This window comes from Nannospalax galili, unplaced genomic scaffold (genome assembly GCF_000622305.1).
Source record: "Nannospalax galili isolate Female #2095 unplaced genomic scaffold, S.galili_v1.0 scaffold72, whole genome shotgun sequence".
Lineage (NCBI taxonomy): Eukaryota > Metazoa > Chordata > Mammalia > Rodentia > Spalacidae > Nannospalax > Nannospalax galili.
In genome coordinates, this window is record NW_008336933.1 from 10,810,176 (window position 1) to 10,834,032 (window position 23,857).

General features: G+C 41.6%; 1 protein-coding gene across 15 annotated transcripts in view; it reads right to left on the reverse strand.

The window, feature by feature from the left end:
- The window catches only part of Prpf4b (pre-mRNA processing factor 4B), a 39,740-nt gene extending 35,207 nt beyond the window's left edge, over window positions 1–4,533 (reverse strand). For 8 of the 15 annotated variants that reach the window (XR_003849318.1, XR_003849319.1, XR_003849316.1 and 5 more), the window contains exon 1: window positions 4,343–4,526. Coding sequence is in view for 1 of the 15 variants with exons in the window: in XM_029562865.1 (XP_029418725.1) it covers window positions 4,343–4,383 (41 nt within the window). In the remaining 14 variants the exon portion in view is untranslated. Of the gene's footprint in view, window positions 1–4,342 lie in introns of all 15 variants that reach the window. The other 7 variants (XR_003849311.1, XR_003849310.1, XR_003849313.1 and 4 more) reach the window with 2 other exon arrangements.
- Window positions 4,534–23,857: the final 19,324 nt, after the last annotated feature.

Below are 23,857 nucleotides of genomic sequence, written 5' to 3' on the forward strand. Positions count from 1 at the left end.
CAGCTATTTCTTCTAGAAGATGGAGAAAACAAGAATACGAACCTGAAAGGTTAAGTTTCTAACAGTGCTTAGTATGAACTAACTGCCTGCAAAGCAACCTGTCATTATTACAGACAGAGGTATCTATTCACAAAACCACTGTGGATCTGAAAAGGAGGTTACTAACAATGTGATTTAAAGGAATTCTATCAAAAAAGGATGAATTCAGGAGTCAAAACTGCTTCAAAACACTGCCCCAAACAGGGCTGAGCACCCTGTTCCTCTATGTGCTGCTCAGCTGTAAAGACTGGGAGAATCGGTAGCAAAGGAAGCTCCTACGTTTGTTGTGGCAATTAGACAGGTTTACATAAAAAGTGGCCATAGCAATTACTCGAGAAATGTCTTCTACAAGACAAGTTCAAGACCAAGGTTCAAGGATGTTTAAGAGACCTGTTTACAGTCACACCTATGCCCAGCCAGTGAGAAGGCGATTACATTCCAAGTTTCTACATTTGATCAAATATGCTTTGTAAAATGTTAGATTAAAAAATAAAAATGCTGTATTATGTCACTATTCTTCCTGAAGCTCATTTATTTCACTGCTTCCTACCTAAGGCTTTTAAAGACCTTTATTAGGCCCTCAACTATTTCCAGTGCCTTCACTGGGCTAAGGCCTTAGCTGGTACCTACAATTTCTCCTGGCAATAGTCTCCCAGATGCAGTCACTGCTTGCTCCTTTGTCTTCCTCAGTAACTCAAATCTTTCTTTCTCAGTCAAGTTTTCCTGACCTCATTTTAGTTGCAAATTTGACCCCAGTAATTGGCAGGTATTCAATAAATGTTTGTTGAGCCAAAGAAATGGTGCATGACAAGTAACATAAAAGTAGTATTCAACAGATTAAAGCTAGTTTTTATTACCTAGACTTAGCTTCTCAAAAGTGAAGTTTCTGGTTGGTTAGAACCTAGTGCCTCAGAGCGTTTCTATGTGTATGCATAGTACTCCTTTGTACTTAATATGCAATACTCTAAAATGATTAAAATTTAATCATTTCTTCAAAGAAAAATCTAGGCTTCTTTTATTGAACTTAATCCCACAGTTCTATCCACACAGCAAATTTTTACCTTCAGTTAATCTCTTAAAGTAAATCTCAGAAAACATGGATTATAGCCTATGGTTGTAAGGGCAGCTCAGTGGCAAAGTGTCTAGCATGTGTTAGGCTTTTTCTATCCCAGCACCGTAAGTAAATTAATGCATTTGTAAATAAAGTGGCAAAATCAGCTTCATTATCAATGAGAGCTTTGCAAAAGGTTGCTGGTTAGAAAACTGATGGTGGTGCACGCCTCTAATCCCAGCACTTGGGAAGCAGAAGCAGGTGGATCTCTGAGAGTTCAAAGCCAGCCTGGTCTACACAGCAAGTTCCAGGACAGCTGTTACAGGGAGACCCTGTCTCAAAAAGACTAAAAAAAAAAGAAAGAAAACTGATGGTTTCTTCCATAGTTTCCATCAACGACAGAGGCTATATAAAACCACACATAAATTTACACTTTACATTTGCATTTTACAATGTACCTCACACATCTAACAAATGGATATGTATGCTAACCGGCCTACAAATCATCATAAAACAAATATTTACCGAGCACCTACCAAGTACTGGGTAACATTCTACTTGCTCCTTTGTTATGTTTTACCCTTTAAACAACTGAGGTCTTGGAGGAGCTGACACAAGGAAAACAGCCATGGAAGAATTTTAAAATAACATAAAGTGATCAATTATCAAGCATTAGTGTTACTTTAACTTTCTCTTTCACAAACTTCACAAAGAAGTCTCTGCGGGGTAGGGGAGAGGGAGATACTGCATTACTAGGCAGCCCAGGCTGGCCTTCTAGAACTCTGATTACTCCTGCCTCAGCCTTCCAAGTGCCAGGATTACAGGCATGCACCACACACTCAGCTCAAAGGATAGTCTTAGTGAATTTATTTGGGAAACATCCAGTTCTGTCTTGGAGATAAAAGAACTGATGGTATCTTTCAAGCTACACAATTCTTTAAAAACAGCCCATCAAAAATGGATCTTTAGCTGGGCACTACGGTGAATGCCTGTAAAAGCAACACTTGGAGTCCAACAAGGGGGGGATACCCAGGCCTCACTGGGGAAGGGTCCTGGAGAGGTGCAGCTCTGTGGTTGAGTGTTTACTTGGGTTAGCATGTGTGAGACTGTGGGTTCATCCCCAGCACTGCCCAATCAATCTCAGGCTGAGGATGTAGCTTGGGAAAAGTACTTGCTTTAACATACGCAAGGCTCTTGGTTTGATCTTCAGTCTCTGCACGCCCTAAAAAAGATCTGAGACACTGCTGAGAAAAATGATTTCAAACCTTTTCAAGCCCTAAGGGCAACTGAAAAGAGCCACAGTAAACAGAGGCATGACTTTAAAAACAGCTTGATTGCCCAGATTTGAGTGTGCCTATCACAGTGTGATCTTGAACAATTAATTTCTGTGTTTTAGTCTCATCATCTGTAAAATACAGGTAGTTAACAGTATCTACCTCCATAGCACTGTTACACAGATTAATAAGCTCATATTTGAAAGATTTAAATAGTACCTGGCCACTAGTAAAAAATAGTTTTTGTTTTGTTTTAAAAGCTGAACTAAAGCTGAAAAATGTACAGGCCACTACAATAAAAATCCTTTGGGCCTTTGAGGAACCTTGAAACTACTTCATATAGGTATGCTCTCTCCTTCCTACCCCCCACTTTTGGGACAGTTCTCATTATGCAGCCCTGGCAGGCCTAGGCCTTACTATGCCTAGAACTCACAGAGATCAGCCTGCCTCTGCCTCTAATCTCAACTGTCCTCCTATGTATTCTTCATTTTCTATTTTGAATAGCTTCCTTGTAACTATAAACCATTCAGACACTATATTTGGGCCCTCACTATGGTTAGCTCGCACAGTACTTGCTTTCATATCAAACTTATTATTTTCAAATTAGTGAAAATAGGACATACACACACAAAACAATCCCATTTAAACCACAAGTGGGGGGGGCGGTTTGCAGTAGACTCGACAAACTCACATTTGTAACTACGGTATTATTCAAATATGCAAATGAAATACAACCGAATCATCTTTGAAAAGAATGTGAACTCTCCCCCAGAATTAAATAAAGGGATATAATTCTAAGAACTTTACAGATTACTTGGGCACTCAGCTGTATAGTTTACAACTTACACTGTACCGGCATCCTGTAGTTAATTGCCACACTGCTAACCCGAGAAACAGTAATGTCTTCTAGTTAAAACCCCATCTGTTCTCTGCTAAGCCAAACTGTTTTAACAACGCAACTTTCAAACTCTTAAAAACAAACAAAAAAACAAAAAAAGCCACGTTGATTCTCCGCCCAGGTGAGCAAAGCTAATTGAGGAAACCTAAACTAGACACTCAAGCAGAGTGGCCAGGCTGTCGCTGGAGCATTATCAAACTCTTAAGTCGTCTGCAAACACAGAAGCTAACTCAGATGCAAAAGAAAGGCGCTGCAGCAACACTTTGTCTTCAATGTCACTGTCTTTTAGGTTAAGTTTTCCTACCATAGAGAAACTGCGCTTATTTAAGCAACAGCCTTTGCATATCAAGGATGTGTTCCCTCGATCTCACGTATTTTTCTATTAATTAACGATAGAGAGGTTGGTTTAGAAGTAACTTAGCAATTCCCAGTACTTCTTCCACTCATCTCCAAAGGGGCTCTAATCTAGAGCACAAATTACCAGGCCTCCAAAACCAAGGACTCTGACTTTGCCTTAAGTTCGCAAGTTGGAAATAAACTGTTCGTAGGCAGAGAAATCCCTGGTGCTTGCTGGGACTGAAGAGAAGAAGGTGAAGGAAGGGCTTCGTTAACATAAACTAGTTCCGGACACTCAGAAAAGTATGACCCTAGTACCTCCGCCTCTGCTTTTAACATCAGCAGGACCTGAGGTACTGCTTGCATTCGGAAAGTGGAACTCGGTCCGCCTGCTGCCGCGACAGCGAGCTCCAGTCTGTCCTCGGGAAGGAGCAGGAAGGCGCGACCTCAGGGCAGCGGCAACCACGCGCACCGGACCTGTAGAGGCCGCTCGTGCCGCCGCCTCCCGGGGCAACGACGCGCAGCAGGCCGCGCAGCCGGAGCCCCAACAGCCGCGGCCTCCCGGGGAGAAAGCCGGGGCCGCGGCCGCTCCCACGCCTCCCACCGCACCACCGAGCGCGCGCGGAAAGCAAAGTTTGCCTGTCGCCGTTAGGCCGGAACTTTCCCGCCCGCCGCGCAGGTCCCCGCCGATCCCCGGTCTGTGGCCCGCGGGCTCGGCTCTTGCCACCCGCACGCGCCACTTACTCGGGCTGTTCCCGCAGCGACGGGGGCTCCACGGCGGCCATCTTGAACTTCCTGACTCCTCCGCGGCGCTGACGGCGGCTCCCCGGACCGTAGAAGCCAGTGGAAGTGGAGCAATAAGGGAAAAGCAGACGCGCATGTGCAAGGACGCAGAGAAAAGCGGCGCTGGGAGTCCGCGCTAAGATTCCGGATAGAAAATCCTTACATCCGGGGGCGAGACGCAGAGCGATGTGACGTTATTTCCGGGTTCAGGGCAAAGTCTGCAGGGGTTAAGGCCTGACTTGTCTGGCTTGCGCGGTTTTCGATGCCGAGGTGGACTCTTCCAAGAGATGGGAGCGAAGGGCTGGGAAGCTGTTGAGTGCGCTGATCGGAGAGCAGCCTCGCGGTGGTGCCCAGAAGCGGGAAGAATTCCCTTATCTTCCTGTTAGCTGATGAGCACAAAGCTCAGACCGGTCCAACTTCCTCAGCCAGAATACCTCCCATGTCCCTTTCTGACCTTGTTGGTGTGCTTATATGGAAATTAAGCTTCCTGCTTGTGTAGGGAAGACCAAGTGAGAGACAATAATAGAAAAGTTGTCCATGTTTGATAACCGAACTGACTGAGGCCAATTTAAGATTTGCACAAACTTCTGTAAAAGGGCAGAGGCCGGGTGTGGAGGCCCCAGCACAGGCGAGGCAGAGGCAGGCGAATTTCGGTGAGATCGAGGCCAGCCTGGTCTACATTGCAAGTTACAGGTGGGCCAGGTCAACGTAGACCTATCTTAAAAAGGATTTTTTTCACCAGGTTCATTTCCAGGGTTTTACTAGTTTGGAGTAAAATAGGGACGTTTTGAGGACACCCAGAACAGTTAGTAGTGATGATAGCAAACAGCTTGATCACACAGCAAACATTTACGAAGCGACACTTTGGCCCTAGTACTTTCTCCCGCTGGGTCTCAGAAACCTTGGAACCGGAACGCCAAGGGGGCAGGCGCGGTTTAGGCGGAAGGAGCGGAAGGGAACGTTCCACGGCGTAACCAGCTTCCCGGAAGCCTTTGGCGCGCTAGAAAGACGCGTGCGTGCTGGCGTCTGGGGAAAGGCGTGGGCGGGTTCAAAGCGCACCGTGGCCGTGGGTGTCTCAGCCCTGCAGCATCCAACTGGGCTAGGTGCTGCTTGTTCCTGGGCGCGGCTGTCCAGCGCGGCTCCACCTCCCGTGGTCTGCCCAGAGCTCACGGTCCTCCGCACCCCAACCCACAGCGGCGCTGACGCTGTGGCCGCCATTCCTGCGAGGTCATCCCGGAAGCCGCCTGCGGGCGGGCACTGCGTCTACGTTGTCTTTTTGCGGAGCAAATTGGTCTCCAGCAAGCAGGCGTGAGTCCTGTATGGTGACCGGCGTAGACCTCTGTACTGGGTACACCTCAGCCGTAAACAATACAAAAAGTTTACAGGCCCTGCGGAGAGGAGGCTTGGGGTACAAGCGTATGTTTATGAACTTCACCTTTTCCTACCCGCTTATTTAAAACAAGATTCACACTCCAGAGATTAATTTGAAAATGTCTTTGAATTATGTTTATTCCTAGAGAAAGGTATGAAATTTGTACCTACTAAACTGCATTGTCATCAGTACCCTTAAATCAAGCTCATTGTGACAAAAATAAGGAGCATCGAAAATCCGTGGATTCCAGCAGTTTTCAGATGTCTTTGAAGCATTTAGAAGGCCCTTTGAACAGCACTTTAGAACCTAGAGGTGGATTTGGAGCTGTTTGAGAGGACACCGAGGTGGTGCTGGCAGGCTTGAGCCACCTTGCCTGGCTTAATTTAGTTTTTTGTTGTTGTTGCCTTGAAGCAATTCTGATGCAGTTTTGAAAACCGGGCAAAAAGAAAACTCACCCTCCATTACCCATATGTAACCAATCTTGACATGCTGGTTTATTTTGGTTTATTTACATATGTAAACCACTATTGACATACTGGTTATTTCCCTTTGAAGTACTAAATTTTTTTGGGGGGGGGGTCTTTTTGAGACGTGGTCTCACTGTAGCACCAGCTGGCCTGGAACTCACTATGTAGACCAGGATGGCCTTGACCTCACAGAGATCTGCTTGTCTCTGCCTCCTAAATGCTGAGAGTAAAGGCCCAGCTTAAAATTTCTTGTTCTTATGTACAATGTGATAGTTTGCTTTATCAGGTAACATTTCCCAATTTTACCTAATTCTAGCTTGACAAACGTAGCTACACTGCCTTTCTCTTTGTTACTAGGTGCCTAGAAGATATCAGCTTTGCACTAATGTGTGTAACTATGAAAAGGCAACAGCTAGCATAGTATTTAAGACAGCCTTTAAAAGGGTGGTGAGGGCTGGAGAGTTGGCTCAGCTGTTAAGAGCACTGGCTGCTCTTGCAGAGGACCCAGGTTTGATTTCTAGCTCCCACATGGCAGCTAACAACCGCCTGTGACTTTAATTCCAGTGACTCCTACCCCGTCTTTTGACCTCTGCGTGCATTGCAGGACCCCATTGTACTTACATACATGCAGGCAATACACTCATAAGATAAAATAAAAATAATAAAAATATTTAAAAAAATAAAGGGATGGTGAGATGGTTCAGTGGGTAAAGGTTCCTGCATAGCAGTAAATTGCACACAAAATAATCATTCCTATTTGTTTTTTAAAAAAGTACAAAATCAGACCTGCGCTTCATCATTTACTGTGCAACTAAAAACAACTCATTTTTATTTTTCTGATCTTACAGATTAATAACATGGGGATAATAGTTCTCGTTTCATAAACCCGAGAATTAAATGAAATGAGTGAAAATGTTATACTAGTAAATGGCAGCTATTGATATAGGCACTATTTCTTTTGTTGTGATTTTTTTTGTGTGTGACATAATTTATTCCCATATTCTGTGTGTAGATACTGTCACCACACTAGATACAAGTTTATGTTTAATTATAACAAATGTATGAATTAGAATTTTTTTGCACTAAGAAAAAATAAAAATCGCCCATAATCCTTTTACTCATAATAATCATTTATGAGTGGGAATATCTTTTCTCAGTTTATGCAACTATGGATTATGTTTTGCAAAATGCAATATTTTATAAATTTGTTTGTGAAGATGGCAAAGATTGAATTATGATGGGAGTAGGTGATTAAAAGATCAGGAACTAGTTGGATGAGGTGGTGCAGATCTTTAATCCCAGCACTCAGGAGGGAGAGACAGAATCTGACTTCAGAGGCCAGCCTGGGCTACATATTGAGTTACAGGCCATCCAAGGCTACTTAGTGAGACCTTGTCTCATAATAAATAAATAACATTTTTGCTGATTGTGGTGGCACTCACCTTTAATCCCAGAACTCGGGAGGCAGAGGAAGGTGACCTCTGTGAATTCAAGGCCACCCTGGTCTACATAGTGACTTCCAGGCCAGCTGGGGCTATAGGGAGACCTTGTCTCATCTAGACCAAAATAATAAATAATAGTATTTTTTAAAGGAGTAGAAGATAAGGTAGAAAAGGAGATGTGTTGGGTTTGGATTTCATTACAAATTACTGGATGGAGTAGTAACATGAGAGTCATTTGTTTTCTTTTAAAGGAGTAACTTGGCTGTTTATGGAAATAGACTATAAGGGGTCTGGGTCACCACAGTTTTCCTACTTTGATTTCTGTTGCTGAGATTAAAAATGACCCAAATGAACTTGGGGAGGAAAAGGCTTATTTCATTTTACAACTCCCAGGTCATGATCCATCATTGGAGGAAGTCAGGGCAGTAACTGAAGCAGAAACCACAGGGAAATACTGTTGACCGGCTTGTTCCTCTTGGTTTGTTGAGCTAGCTTTATTAAATCACCCAGGCCCACCTGATTAAGGATGACATCTCTCAGGCCCACAGTGGACTGGGCCCTCCTCCATCAGTTAATGATGAAGAAAATACTTCACAGACATGCCCACAGGCCATTCTGATGGAACAATTCCTCAATTGATGTTCCTTCTTCCTAGGTGACTCTAGTTTGTGTCAAATTGACAATAATTAACTAGCACACCAGTGAAGATGGAATCCAGTTAGGAGGCTATTCCAGTTAGGTGGCTTAGACTGGTGTAAGAAGAGGAAAGCTAAATTTTGAATGGAGAGGTTATAGGAGTCATTAATTGATTGGAGAAAGCCATTTAGAAGTTTTTGCATTGAGGACTGGGATTGTAGTTCCATGGTAAAGCACTTATCAAAGCCCTGGGTTCAGTTCTCAGTACTGCGTTAAAAAATGTTTTTAGCTTATGCAATTGGGCAGTTGCAGTTGTCATTTAATAGCAATGGATGAAAGAAGGGGCAGCTTTTAAGGTGTGTGTGTGTGTGTGTGTGTGTGTGTGTGTGTGTGTGTGTAGCTGAAGAGTTTTGCTTTTTTTTTGTTTTTTTTGTTTTTTTGAGACAGGGTCTCACTATGTAGTATTGACTGACCTAGACCTCATTATATAGGGGCCAGGCTTCTGACTCCTGAGTGCTGAGATTAAAAGTGTGCATCACCTTGCCCAACTTGAATAGTATTTAGAACATGGCATTTAGACAGACTCTCACCTTGTTACTTACTGTGCAACTTTGGACAACTTTCTTGATTTTTTTTTTTTAGCCTGATTTTCCAGATCAGCAACATGGGGATATTAGTTCTTATTGAATAAAATTATTATAATAATTAAATGAAATAAGTAAAAAATGAATTACACTTGCCAAATTGCTCAAGCTAAATGTTTAATTAAAAGTTGGGTCTTGCTGGGCATGATGGCTCCTGCCTTTAATCCCAGCACTCAGGTGGCTGAGGCAGGTGGATCTCTGTGAGATGAAGGCCAGCCTGGTCTACATAGTGAGTTCCAGGCCAGCTGGGGCTACAGGGAGACCCTCCCTCAAAAGACACCCCCCACCCCCCCACCCCCCGCAAAAAAATAAAATGCTGGGTCTTTGAGTCAGGTGTGGTAGTCCACACCTGTGGTCCCAATAGTGGTCTGTGGAGGCAGGAAGTTCAAGAGTTCAAGGTCATCCTCTTCCACATAGTGAACTTGAGTTCAGCCTAAACATGATCCTGTCTCAAACAAACAAACAAAAAAAGAAATTGGGTCATAAAGACTTCGGCTTTTGAGATGTCTTTTTCCTTTTCTCTTTATTATTATTATTATTATTTTGCTGTATTGGCAGTATTTGATTCTCTTGTTAAGTGCATATATATGTTCTTTTTGCATCTGGTGAATATAATGTAGCATTTTAATTTCTTTAGTGATACTTTTCACTTTTTAAAAAAACATTTTATTTTCATTTTATGTGTAGGAGTGTATTGCCTGCATGTATGCAAGTGCACCTGTGTATTGCAAGGCCTGAGGAGGTCAAAAGAGGGCATCAGATGCCCCTGGAACTGGAGTTATGCACAGTGGTCAGCCACCATGTGGGTACTGTTAATTGAACTCAGGTCCTCTACAAGAGCAGCCAGTGCTCTTTACTGCTGAGTCAATTCTCCAGACCCACTTTTCACTTTTTAAAAGCTGATTTTCTTATTGGTTGCTTTAGGGATTACCATAGACATTTTCCCTCATGACAACTGGAATTAACTGAACTTAATTCCTCTGAGCTATAGAAAACTTACTCCAATATGGTTTGTATCCTTACTTCATATGATAGAAATGTTACAAATTTGACAACACATTCATTGTAATTACTATTTTTTTGTCTTTTAAAGAAAATGAAAGAGTAAAATAATTCAAGTATATATTTATGGCTTTTGTTAACTTTATCATCTCAGGTTCTATTATTGTGAATTCAGATTACCACCTGGAGTAAAGTTTTACAATCTTAGCTCCTGTTGTATAGCAGTTTCCATAGAATTGAAACATTCCATCCTGTAGGGAGGTGCCTTAAGACTCAGGAAGTTCCAAATTGAAGCACCACTTCCCAGAAGAAAGCTCCTTAAACTCATGAAGTAAACAAAACTGACAAGGCACAGGGAGCAAACAATTCATAAGTCTCAGGAAGTTTCTGAAACTCACAAGATTCACAAGGCCCTTCCCTACTGTGTGATAGGCAGTAATAACTGCTAAGGAGATTTTCCAACCTAGTGAGCTGATAGAAGTCATGCAGAGAATGCAACTTTTATGAGTTGTCGGGCTGGGGTGGTCTTTTCAGTGAGGCTGCCTTTGAATCATCTGTGTTGTGTAAGTAACCTCTCACCCATACTCCTGTAAGTAAGCCCAATAAACTCATTGGTTTTCCAAGTTGGATTTTGATGGAATTGTTTCTTTGATCTGCCATTGGTTCCCTATCTGGGATGAGTAGATGTCTGGTCTGTTTGCATCTCAGGAAAAGTTACACAAAATAATTGGCACCTGAACAGGGACTGATACCAAAGAAGACTTTGGGGAGGTTGCATGGCACCTGCAGTGGGTGCTGAGATACCACAGCAGCTGATCAATGTGAGGGTGGAGCATCTAGGGGGTAATCCCAATATGGTTATCTTTCCCCATGTGGTATGGATGGTATGCCTCCTTGTCATTGTAATGACTGCATGTTCCCTACAATGGGTGGCAGGACATGCAAACAAGCTGATATCTGATAATGGAGTATCCATGGGAGGAATCCCAGAGTTTTCTGTGTGATAGGGAGTTGCACACCTGCTTGATGAGTGGGGTTGGTCTTGTGAGTACGGGGATTCCCTGAAATCGCTTCCTTATCTCAGTACCTAGCAATTTCATTCTATTGGCTGTTTAAACCAGTGATTTATTTAGTCTATTATCAAGCCCTGTTTTTACCACTGAAATTTAGTAAATTCACTTTGGTTTTCTCTAATTCCAGTGCCACAATTAATCTAAGCCTCTATCTTGTTGAACTCCTTGTATTACTTTCCAGAGGGAGATTCGAACATATTTCTCTTCACTGCAGAGACGGCACCAATGACAGACCAAAGAAACAGTTCTACCCAAGTCTGGCTTGGTGAGTCAGTGAGTTTATTGGGTTTACTTATTGGCACATAAGTAAGGGAGTTTGAGTGATCTCCACACTACTGCACACTGAAAAGCCCCACCCCAGCATGGGTGATGAGGTCCTGATCTCCACACTACTGCACACTGAAAAGCCCCACCCCAGCATGGGTGATGAGGTCCTGGAGGCCCGCTCTTCATTAACCCTTTTTATGTAACCTCCAACACCTCCTGTGGCTATGTGTATCTGGGGCAGAATTATGTACAACTAGGGGTAGGGGCAGGAGGGTGTTGAGTGGCTGGAATCTCAGGTGAGGGTTGATGATTCTCTCAAGCCCCTCCTTCTTTTCTCTACTCAGAAACTAGAGTAAACTTTTAAAGCATTTTTACATCATATTACTTTCTAGCTTTGAACTACAGCACTGTAGCACTTCAAATAAAGTCACACTTTTTAACATTGCCTGAAAGTGCCTTGGTGATGTAAGCCCAGGCTCTGTTCATGTCTCATCTTTTAGTCATGGTATTCAGTGAAGCACAAACATGTGCTCGTGGTAATCCTACAACATGCCTTGCTTTTGCCTGTTGGAAGGTGTAGGGGTTTTGCTGTTTCTGTCGTCCAAATTTCTCATCATCTTGATCGCTACAATTCATTCTTTAGATGTTGATTTAAACATCAATCCCACAGAGAGTTCTTCTCCAAATGGTAGCCTTCTCTCTGGTCCTAATATAAATTTAAACCTATCTTTCCTGTACTTTAAAATAATTTTAAAGTATTTTATTATTTCTATTTTATGTGTATGAGTATATTGCCTGCATGTAGATAGGTGCACCCGTGTCGTGCCATGCCCACAGAGCTCAGAAGAGGGCATCAGATCCCCTGGAACTGGAGTTAAGAATGGTTGTTATCCACCATGTGGGTGCTGAGAATCAAACCCAGGTCCTCTGCAAGAGCAGCCAGTGCTCTTAACTGCTGAGTCACCTCTCCAGACCCTCCTGTGCTTTTCTTAAAGCAACCTGTTGTTTTCCTTAATAAGGCATTGTTGGACTATAACTTTGGTTGTCAGTTAAAGGAGGCCTATTTGTGATGGTTAATGTTGATGCTAACTTGACAGGATTTAGAATCACCATGGTAACAGACTCTCTGGGCTGATCTATGAGGGATTGTACAGGTTAAGTTAATTGAGGTGGGCAGACCTACTCTAAATGTGGCTTTCACCATTCCATAGGCTAGGGTCCTGGGAAGACTAGAAAGGAAAAAATAAGCTGGGCATAAGCATTTCTCCCTGATTCTTGACTACAGATGCAATGTGACCATCTGCCTCATGATCCTGCTGCATATTCCACCATGATGTTATGGCCCCAAATAGAGCCCCCCAACTTGTAATAGCCAAAGTAATTTCATTTTCTATAAAGCAGTCACTTTAAACTTCAAAAGCTAGAAAAACAGCCATCTTCAAGGTTAAGTGCCTGAACTCAGTTGCTTCCCCTTAGAAGAGTGCTTTCTTTGGAGTAGCTGACCTTGGTCCTCCTAGATACCGCAGCTGCACTTAATCAGAAAGTGCCTTACTGTCAAGGTCTCTATACCTCTGTTAAGAGAAGGATTAACAGCTTGTTTTGGATTCTATAGTTTGCTTATCTGCTAACTCGGGGTCCTGACCATATTCAGGACCACCTGGCATTACTCATGTGTGATGAAATTCCTATGGTGTTTGTGGGTTTTGCCTTTAAAAGCTAGCATCACCCACTGTCCTCTTGGGGCTATGAGTCCTAAATCTGACTAAGGGACCATACGGCTATAGCCCTAATAAATTTGACCAATTACAATTTGAATTGTCTGGTGGTCCTTTTCCCAATGGTTTCAAACTCTGTAACAATGATAAACTATAGCCTGAGGTTGTAAGCCAAAGTAAACCATATCTTAAATTGCTTTTGTCCAGTATTTTATCATAGCAACAAGAGAAGTAGCTGAAATATAACATTGATACTGAGAAGTTGGGCCATTGCTGTGATAAACCTACATAGTCTTTAGACCTTTAGAACTGGTTAACAACAGGAATGTAGAAGAGTTTGGAACTTTGGACTAGGAAAGCTCTTGAGTTTTGTAAGCAGAGCTTACTGGGCCGTTCCAGTGGGCTCTTGAAAGACAAGAATGCTGGGAGAAATCTGAAGGGTGGTGTTGTGGCCTGAATCAGAGGAGAACAGGACTCAAGAAACTAGGCTAGGAGCCATACTCAATCATATTCTGATGAAATATCTGACTGTATTCTGCCTGTGTCCTGAGAACTCAAGTGGGACTGAATTTAAAGGTAATGGACCAGTTTGTTTGGTGAAGGAAATTTCGAAACAGGAGAGCATTCAAGTTGTGTCATGGTTACTTCTCACTGCTCTCATCCAGGTCTATGGTGAGAGAGGTTAAAAAAAAAAAAAATGGAGCGGAAAGAAAGAAAAATGTGAGGTTTTGTAAGGAAAGGTTTCCAAACAAGTTTAACATTTTGTACAAGGAGTGTGAGATGACAAAGAATCTGTAATTGTTAAGGGGATTAGTGCCATTGCGAATCCTGGTGCTCTAAGTGAATCACAGAAAGGGTGCCCACCAAAGGCTCCATTTCATGAAAGTATAAATTAATTTGAGGGAGCTTAAACTGAGAAGGCCTCTGAAGGGGTTCCCTGCTCCTGGAAAGCAATTGCCTAGAGATGTGTTTTCTTAGGGTTAGCACACAGAAACTGATGCAACTGAGGCAGGCTAGCATAAGGATAGTTTAGCAATTCTGGATGCTTAAGCATGCACATCTTTCCTAACAATGCACTTTGCAACCTGGGACCCCACATGCATCAGGCTGCACACACACACCCCTCTCCAAACAAAACAGATCACTTTAATGTACACCTTAGCAATTCCCCTTTTTCTGTCCAAACATATCCCAAAGCATATCCTGAAACTAGGGGCAGTGGGCCACACTTACGTAGACTGGTTTTGAGTACATATACACTAAGGAAAACCATGTCCTCAAAGTGAACTTTTAGGGAAAACACCTATTTGCCATATGGATAAAATCAGATGCATCATGAGAAAGGCTTGCATAACCCAATCCTGTCAGTCAATACAGAAAAGTACCTATACTCCACCCCTTAGCAACCAACTCCTTCTGAATCTGCAAAAGGAGCTCCTGGGCAATACTCAGGTAGTCCTGAGTAACATAACTCTCAAAGCCCTCTGTTCTCTTGCAGTATATCTTACCTGTTCACTTTGCTTATGAATAAAATTTCTTGCTATGAAGTTTTTTTGTATACACTACTTTGAACAAGATGGTGAGAATCTGGAAATACCTAGCCAAGACAGACCAGCAGTAACACAGCTATGGTCTGGGGTAGGGGTTAGGTTCCATCCCAAACTGGAAGCAGAAATTGGGAGTGTCATCTGCATGGTACTGGTTTTGTAGGCCTGAAAGATTCAGGACTGAAAGAGTCATGGAGTCCTGCACCACAGGTTCAAAGGCCAGCTGTGGCCAGGCAGTTGTACTGCAAGGTTGGAGTCTCCTCACCGAGGCCTTAAGAAGCTGTGGCATGGAGCTGTAAAAGATGAAGCTTAAGTTCTAATACAGACCCTAGAGTGTTGGAGATTGCAGGATCATGGGCCATCTCCTGAGGAAATCTGGTTTAAGGAGTCAGGCCAGCCCAAGAAAGAGCTATGTGTACAGCAGGCAGCAGAGTTGGAGGGACAGGACCACTGAAGCCCTCTGGAGCCCAGATGAGTCTTAGAATAGGGACATGGAGCAACAAGATTTGGTGTTTGTTCTGCTAAATTTCAGCCTTTCTTTGGTCCACTCTTTCCTTGCTATGCCCCGTCTCTCCCTTTGGAATGAGAACGGTTTGCTCTGTGAGTTATGTAATTCCTGTTTTTGATTATATGGGGGCTCACAGTTAAGAGATTGCCTTAAGTCTCAAAAGAGACTGGATTTTTGGACAGTGGTGGAACTCTTAAAGATTATGAGGACTTTTGAAGGTGGTTTGAATGCATTTTGCATTATGCGATGGCCTAAGGGGACAAGTAATGGGAAAGTTATAGCTTTAAAGTGATGTGTTTGCATGTCCAGTTGACTAGGAGTGGATTTTTGATTGACAACTTTACAAGATTAGAATCCTCTGTGGAAACAAGTCTTTGGGAAGGTCTATGAGGGATTTTCTAAATTAGTTGAGGTGGGAAGACCCACACTAAGTGTGGGTAATACCATTCCCTGGGCTGGAGTTCTAGGTTGAATATAAGGGAGAAAGAATGCTGAACACAGTCATTCGTCTCTCTCTGGTTCCTGACTGCATATGTAATGTGGACCAGCTGCCACAAACTCATCATCATGCCTTCCCCGTCATGATGGACTGTAATCTCAAACTGTAAGTCAAAATAAACCCTTCCTTCCTTAAGTTGCTTTTGTCCATTATTTTGTCACCGCAACAAGAATATAACACAGGACCAAATATTTTCTTTGACTCACTGTTTCTTGGGTGTCAAAACATGGTCTCTTGGTTCCTTGTTTCTAAGCTAAGGTAAGGTAGAGTATTATGTGGAGAAAGTGTGGTATAACAAAGCTGCTTCTCTCTTGGTAACTAGAAACAAAGGGGTGGAACAAAGGGGTTGGGGTTAAGAGGAGATGGGAGGGACCAAGAACAAGCTGTAACACACAAGGACCATACTCCCAAAGACCTGCTTCCTTCATCTAAGTTCCACCCCCTAAATTTCTGTCATCTCCAACCAGCCCATCTAATTGTGAACCCATCAATGGATTAATCCAATGAGAGTCCTCATGATCCAGTCACTTCCTAAAAGTCCATCAGCTAGCAACAAGCCTTTCGTTTTGGGGGACATCTCAGCAGTCAGTAAAGAAATTTACTTGTTTGGTGTCTCTTTTACTAGACTACAAATGAGATTAAACCATGTCTTTTCTGTGTATCATTCTGTACCTAGGTCCTGGCAACTCTGAAGATAGTGGTAAATGCCCATAAAATGCAGTGCTTGATGGAACCTTTATTAATGTGATGTCATTGAAACTATGGAGGTCTAAAATTCATTATATACATTTTTTAAGCTGTCAAAGACAATAGGAAGGGGGCATGAATGGCCGGGACAGGCTTTGAGGAGGCAGTGTGGGGAATGACAACAGGCTCAGGGGACCCAGGAAATATTTTGGGTGACTATCCCAGTGCCTTTTTTGTGTTTTGTTTTGTTTTGCTTTTGATTTTTACATTGCTGATAGCTACCTAATATGTAGGTCCTTCACAGATTTTTGTTGACAGCTGATTAGGCTTGTCTGTTCCAGAGTTCAAGTCACTTGGTCTCCCCTAAGAGGGATTATGGGCACAGTCAACAGAGACTAACTAAAGACAAGAGAATTAGAAAAAACTTGAACCACTTTCACTATTTTTTATATTTCAATTTTTAAAAAGGCAGAGTTGCTTGAAACAAAGGATTAAACTTAAATTTTAGAAAAAGATTATCAACCTCTATCTCTCTGTGAATAAACTGGCTACGTGGTGCAATTTTCTTTGTTTATTTTGTTCTGTTTTTGAGATAGGGTCTCATTATATAGTCCTGACTGGCCTGGAACTTGCTCTGTAGACCAGGCTGACCTTGAACACATAGACATTAGCCTGCCTCTGTCTCCCTAGTGCTGGGATTAAAGGCATGCAACACCACACCCAGCTATGATGCAATTTAATATAATATCAAATAAATGTGGTCTATATGAATATATACTGCAAAGGTATTTTGTTGAGCAATTACTCATTTACGTGAATATCAGATGTTCAGTAAAGTTTGCAGTTCAGTTCTACAAACATTAATTGTAACCCTCATATGCCTTTTAAATGTCATCTACATGTACAACTAGGAGACTGGAATATGTTAGCTATGGCAATGTGCCTGTAGTTACTGGCTGGAGATTTTATGTATCATCATACATCGTCCAGCAGAGGGCAGAAAAGGACCAGTGTGAGTTTGTTCTTATACTCTCTCTTGGCTGTCTAGTAAACTCAATGGAAATCTTTAAAGAGGAAGGGGAAACATGGCCAGTGATTACAGTTTTACTTCATTTATATTGTCTTATGTGATATAATGTGGTTTTCTTATTCTTATTTCTTATTGTCTTATGTGATATAATATGGGATTGTCTCCCAAGGACTGAGGTATCAGAGATAGCCTGGTGATTAAATGTTTGATCCTAGGTCAGTATTCAGAGTTTGAATTATGGAAATATGTGATTTACTGACTTTGTGGTATGGAAATACTACTTGTGTTCTCTGGGCCAGCCAATCTTGGACAGACACTTTTTACTTTAAGAAGATTCTGCTTGGAATCTGGTAAAGGATAGAACAGACTGTTACATTTTGTGTCTACTTCTATTTTTTAGCTAAGTCACATATACTGTAGACTGATCACTTTATTCATATAATTTCTAAAGCTAATTAAATACATGTGGATACTATATCAAAATTATCTCCAGTGGTATATCTTAATTTGGGCACACTTTTAAACTTTCTTTTTAATATTTATTATTGTTTATTTTATGTGTGTGTGTATTGCCTGCATGTATGTAAGAGTGCTTGCGTCATGCAATGCACATGGAGGTCAGAAGAGGGCATCAGATCCCCTGGAACTGGAGTTGCAGGCAGTTGTTAGCCACCATGTGAGTGCTAGGAATCGAACTCAGGTCCTCTGTAAGAGCAGTCAATGCTCTTAACCACTGAGCCATCTCCCCTGCCCCATTTTTTTTCTTTTTTTAATTTTATGTGTATGAATGTTTTGCTTGCATGTATGTATTTGCACCATGTGCATGCATTGCCCATAGAGGCCAGAAGAAGGTGTCAGATCACTTGGAACCGGATAGCTGTTAGCAGCCATGGGGGCGTTGGAAACTGAACCTGGGTCCTCTGCAAGAGTAGTCTGTACTCTTAAATACTGAGCCATCTCTCTGGCCCTTAAACTTTCTAAATGAATAAGTAAAATACTAATATTGAAGGTACTGGGTTTGTTTTACCTTCTTTAAGTTCTCATACAGTTGTTGTGATAATTGATTTCTGTCCTGATGAAGTAAATTTCATTTGTCAAGCTTTATCATTAGTTCCTTTTGCCTGAACAATTTAATAAATTAGATTTTTTAAAAAGTCTCTTGTGTGATAAAAAGGTTTCTATCAATAATGAGAATTAGGGTCTGGCATGGTGGCATGCTCCTTTAATCCCAGCATTCAGGAGGCAGAGGCAGATGGGTCTCTGTGAGATCTAGGCCAGCCTTGTCTACACTGAGAGTTCTAGGTCTCTGGGGCTACAGGAAGACCCTCAAACAAACAAAAAATAATGAGGATTAATCAGTATTTTATCTTCCTCTATTCTCAATATACTTAACGCAGCCAGACTGCTTTTTCCATCTTTCCCGTGTAACACACATGCCCCTATTTTAAGGAAAAAAAAAATTAATCAGATTATTTTTGGTTTTTATTTGATACTTTTAAATGGCATACTGAAACAGAGAATCATAACCTCCAGTTCATGGTACATTTTTACTAACAATCCATAGGAGGTTTTTGTTACTTTTCACTTAGTTTAATACTGATTGAGAATCCGTGAAGCTGCCATTGAGTTCGGCAGTCAGCTGTGCTGTTGACTCAATGCTGTCTTCTGCATTTGAGACATCCATGATTCAATTGACTTATATGGTTCGTTTTCATCTGTGTTTCCTAAAATGTTCTTTAAATTTTTTGTTTTAGTTCTGTTTTTTTAAAAAAGAATCAGTCTACACCCATACCACCCTGAACATGCCACATCTTATCTTAAAAAAGAATTATGTTTTATATAATCTTGCAAGACAAGTGAATCTTTGAATACCATTCCATGGTGTGAGTAGGTCAGAATTTATCTTCAAGCCTTTTATTAATGTTGTTTTAAGCTTTTTCTAGTTTTTTGCTCTGTTTAAGCAATGATTTTGGGCAGGGTTGGGGGGTTGAAGCAAGGAGAAAACCTGCCAGGCATGTTTAGCTCCACATATATCTCTAAGTATTTCCAAAAGTATTTGTACCAATTTAGAATCTCATGGGCTGGATAAGAGATTCTGTGGCCAACATCTTGTGTACCATTAGATACTCCAAAATTGATAAGTCAGAATTATCTTACTGTTATCTTTTTAAAATTTTCATTTATTATTTTTATTTTATGTGTATGTGTGTATTGCCTGCATGCAGGTAAGTGCACCCATGTTGTACAGTGCCCTCGGAGGTCAGAAGAGGCTGTTGGATCCCCTGGGACTGGAGTTACAAACAGTTATTAGCTGCCATGTGGGTGCTGGGATTCAAACCCAGGTCTTCTGCAAGAACAACCAGTGTTCTTAACCACTGAGCCATCTCTCCAACCCCTATCTTACTGTTATATTGCCAGACACTTGCCACTGGCAAGGCTTAGCTTCTTTCCATATGCTTATTGGTCATATGTGTTTTCTCATCTTGAAAGGACTGTTCATGTTTTTACCTATTGTTCTTTTTTATCTGCTATTAATTTGGAATTCTTCGAATATGTTAATTGATGATATTAATCATCAGTTATGTGACTTCTAAGTGTGTTCTCATTTGTAACTAGTTTTTATATCAAATATATTTTGATGAGCAACAAAGTTTTTAATTTTAATAACTGTGATGGTTGGGCTGGAGTAATGGCTCAGAAGTTCACTGAGTGTTCTTACAGAGGACCAGGTTCAATTCCCAGCACCCACATGGTTGCTAACAACCATCTATAACTCCAGTTCCAGGGGCATTTGATGCTCTCTTCTGGCCTCCACAGGCATTGCATGACTCGGGTGCACTTACGCTTGGCTCAGTTGTCCTGTATTAAGTTCAAATGGTCATGTCTTTATGCCCTCTCCTTGATCAGTTATGTGAGATGGCCTAGGCAAAGCGGCTTTGAGCAGGTCAAGTGGACACCAAAGTTTCTGGCAGCTGAACTCCCAAATCTCTCTCTCTTTTTCCTCCCCTCCCCAACCCCTCCACCCTCTCTCTTCATCCCTCTCCCTGTCATCTTCTTCCTCCTTCATCTCCCCCTCCCCCTCCTCTTCCTCCTCTTCCTCCTCCTCCTCCTCTCCTCCTCCTCATTTTTAGGATAAAACCCAAGGCCTTATGCTAGGCAAGCTCTCTACCACTGAGCTACAGTCCCACCCCTTAGCAAGTCCTTTCTTGAAAGAGGCTCTGGGCATGTTCATTTTGTGTTGTGATAGCAGAAGATCAAAGACTGAGTAATTTATAATGAACAGGGATTTAACTCTATATTTATAGAGGCTAGGAAGTCCAAGGTTGAGGGGCTACATCTGATGAGAGCCTTCTTGCTGTATCTCACCCATGAATACAGAAAGAAGACTTGAAGGCTGGAGATTGAACTGGCATCTGGAGGCACTTTTTTGACCAACATGAATCCGTTCATGAGGGTGGAGCCCCCATAATCAAAGCACTTCCCTTTAGCTCTACCTCCAACTCTGTTTCATTGGGGATTAAGCTTCCAGCATGTGCTTTTGTGGCAGGACACATTCATACCCTAGCAGTAGCAGCGTGCATCCCTGCATCTACCATGGTCCAGTCTTCCTTCATTTGGAAGTCCTTCATTTTCATTCATTGTGTTTTTAGGGTATGTTCTCAAGTATCTTGTCTAAATCACTGAAGGAATTAGATCTTAAAACATCACAGCTACAGACTTATGGTAATGAAATGGGGAGAAAGAGGGTCCCCTAGAAGGTTCTAAGTCTCATTCATAAAAAAATTTTAAGAATGGACCCAAACGGAAGCTTTTACAATTTTATTAGAATCTTTAAAGAAAAATTCTCAGGCCAAGTGAGCTGGTAATCTTAACAGCAGCCTCGAGGAGGTGAATGGTGGGAAGAAGGAAAGAAAGTCATGTAGCCATGCAGGTTTAGAGCCTGCATGGAGGTCAGACACATGACTGACTGGCAGCCAGACGGCTGGGAGAAGGAAGCTTTAGAGGAAAAGTAAAGAAACCTAGGGGCAGCCCAAATCCTTAAAGAAAGCATGTTTAGTAAGAAAGTCATGAAGAAAAGAAGGGGAAATTATACCTTTCTGAAGGAAAGATGGATAGACTTACAGAGACCTACATGACTGTGGCTCCTCTGAAAGTTCTTCAGAGTTCTGTGCTGTAAGGCAGGATTCCAAGCAGGAAAAATTTACTACCTCATTAACACATCAGGTATTCTGCCCAACAATTTAGCATAACTTAAGGTGAACCTGCCTTCCTAGGGGTGGTTCTATCACAGGTGATTGACCAGTGAGACTGGAAAGGTGGGTCTTCCAACAGATAGGCTAGGGATTTTATAGTCTTGACCAGTTAAATTTATGGGGCTTGTTGCTACTCTCCCAGTAATAGTAAGATAAATTATAATTCCAAATTTAAAGAAGTTTCCTGATTAATAACACTTTTTTTTTCTGGTCTTTTTGAGACAGGGTCTCTCTGTAGCCCCAGCTGACCTGGAACCCCTTACATAGAGGAGGTTGGCCTCCATCTCACAGAGAAATCTGCCTGCCTCTGCCTCCTGAGTGCTGAGACTGAAGGTATGTGCCACCATGCCCAGATCTCCTGATTAATAGCTTACTGGTTCTTTGTTGTAACTTTTTTTCAATGCTGTTTGACAAATACATTTTAAAGTTTTCCAGACTTTTGTTCACCTGTACAAAAATGATTCGAATCCTTATGCAAATTGGTGTTCATATATGACCCAAAGGTCCCAGCAACGGTACCACAGCACCCTGAGCATAACTAAATGTACCAGAAACATTCCGGTTTCATTGTTTCAAAATCCATTTCAGTTTGGCTATGGGTGTGAAATACAGAGGTTATTTTTCATTAGATTACTTTCAGTGCCATGAACAGAAAGAAGGGGTGGGAGAGAGAGGAGAAATTTAAACAATGTACAGAAGGTACATTAGCTGGAGTGCTAGGGTCATAGGTGTGCACCACCATGCCTTGTGATAATTATTTCTTTATATTCTAAAACATCTGTTTGATAAGTGTCAGTTGGAAAGCTAGTTGGCTCAGCCATCTCTATCATAGATGGGAAATAACGAAATTATAATGAAAATAGATTGTCTTCTCGTGTTCTTTGCAGCTCATAGATCTGTTTCCTTCATGTATGTCTGCTGTGCATACTACCTTTTCCATAAATTCTTGGAGCTTATTCCTGTTTTAAAAATCGTTGTGCTTACTGTTCTTCTGCCTAGAGCCCTCTTCTTCCACATGGTCCACTCCTCTGGCATTTAAGCTTAGCTAAAGGGCCCATTCTCAGGGACCATCATCCAGTCTGAAGTTGCCCCCACCCTAACTTACAAGCATCCTTGTGTACTCTTTTCTCTCCTTTACACTACTTAAGACTATACAGTATATAATTGCTTCCTTTCTAATTAATCCTTAAGTTCATACACAAAAATATCTGGTTTTATGATTACATTTTCATACTTATTATGGTCTGCTCATGTTCGCTCTCCACTCTCTCCTGCATTATTTTTTCTTTAACTTTAATCACTGGCACCAAATTAGGTGTAAGTTGTAGAGAATCAGGGCTCTTGTCTATTACTTGTTGGTAGCTGGTACCCTAGCATTTGACTATACTTTGCATTTGACAGGTATATCATGAAATATTTGTTTTATTAATTTCAGTATTGTGAGTCCACACACTTTGGCTACTTATTTATGTTTTATATGAATTTATTCAAATCTTCATGTTTCCAATTAAGTTAGACCATGAGAGATCTATATCCTTTATAAGAAGACTGCCCTTATTTCAACCAGAAGAATTCATCAATGTTCCCAACAGTGACTGAATTTAGGTCACTTGAAAATTTTAGGACTTGCAAGCTGGCTCAGTAGGTAAAGGCACAAGCCTGGTAACCTGAGTTAGATCCCCAGAGTCTTCAGTGGAAGGAGAAAAATCAATTCCTAAAAGTTGTTCTTTGACCTATAGACAAGACATGCTTGCACTTACAAACATACATGTGCATACACTACCACCACCACCACCAACAACAAGAAATAATTAAAAAGAAAGATTTTGACATTTCCATAGTTGCTGACAATGTTTTCTTTATAGAATAAAGACATCTTGCTTGCAGTAAAAGCAAATACTGTGTCTTAGTGGGACTTTTCTTTCTGTTTTGGAAAAGATTCCTGTCAGCTACTCTGTCATGGTGATGTTGAGTTCTATGTTGGAAGGCTGCGGCTCCTGGTTTCCTGTGTGTTTCTAGGCTTTGGAGATTGTTTAAGATCTGTGTTTTTGGAAAGAACATTTCCATGGTTACACTCTTTCCTTCTTTCATCCTTAAGAAAACAAGAACAAGCCGAGTAATCCAATTCCTGGATTACTACTACACAGATGTCTTTTATATCTGCCTCCACATGAAACTTCGGGGCGAGTTCCATTTCCATGCATTTATTCCCTTCAATGCTTCTTTTAAATGAAGCATTTTTTAAGATTAGAAATAAAAGGATTGGACCGGCAAATTAAACAGGGACTGGCCTATGTTATGTAAATGGTCTGAACGCATGTAGGATGAATTTAG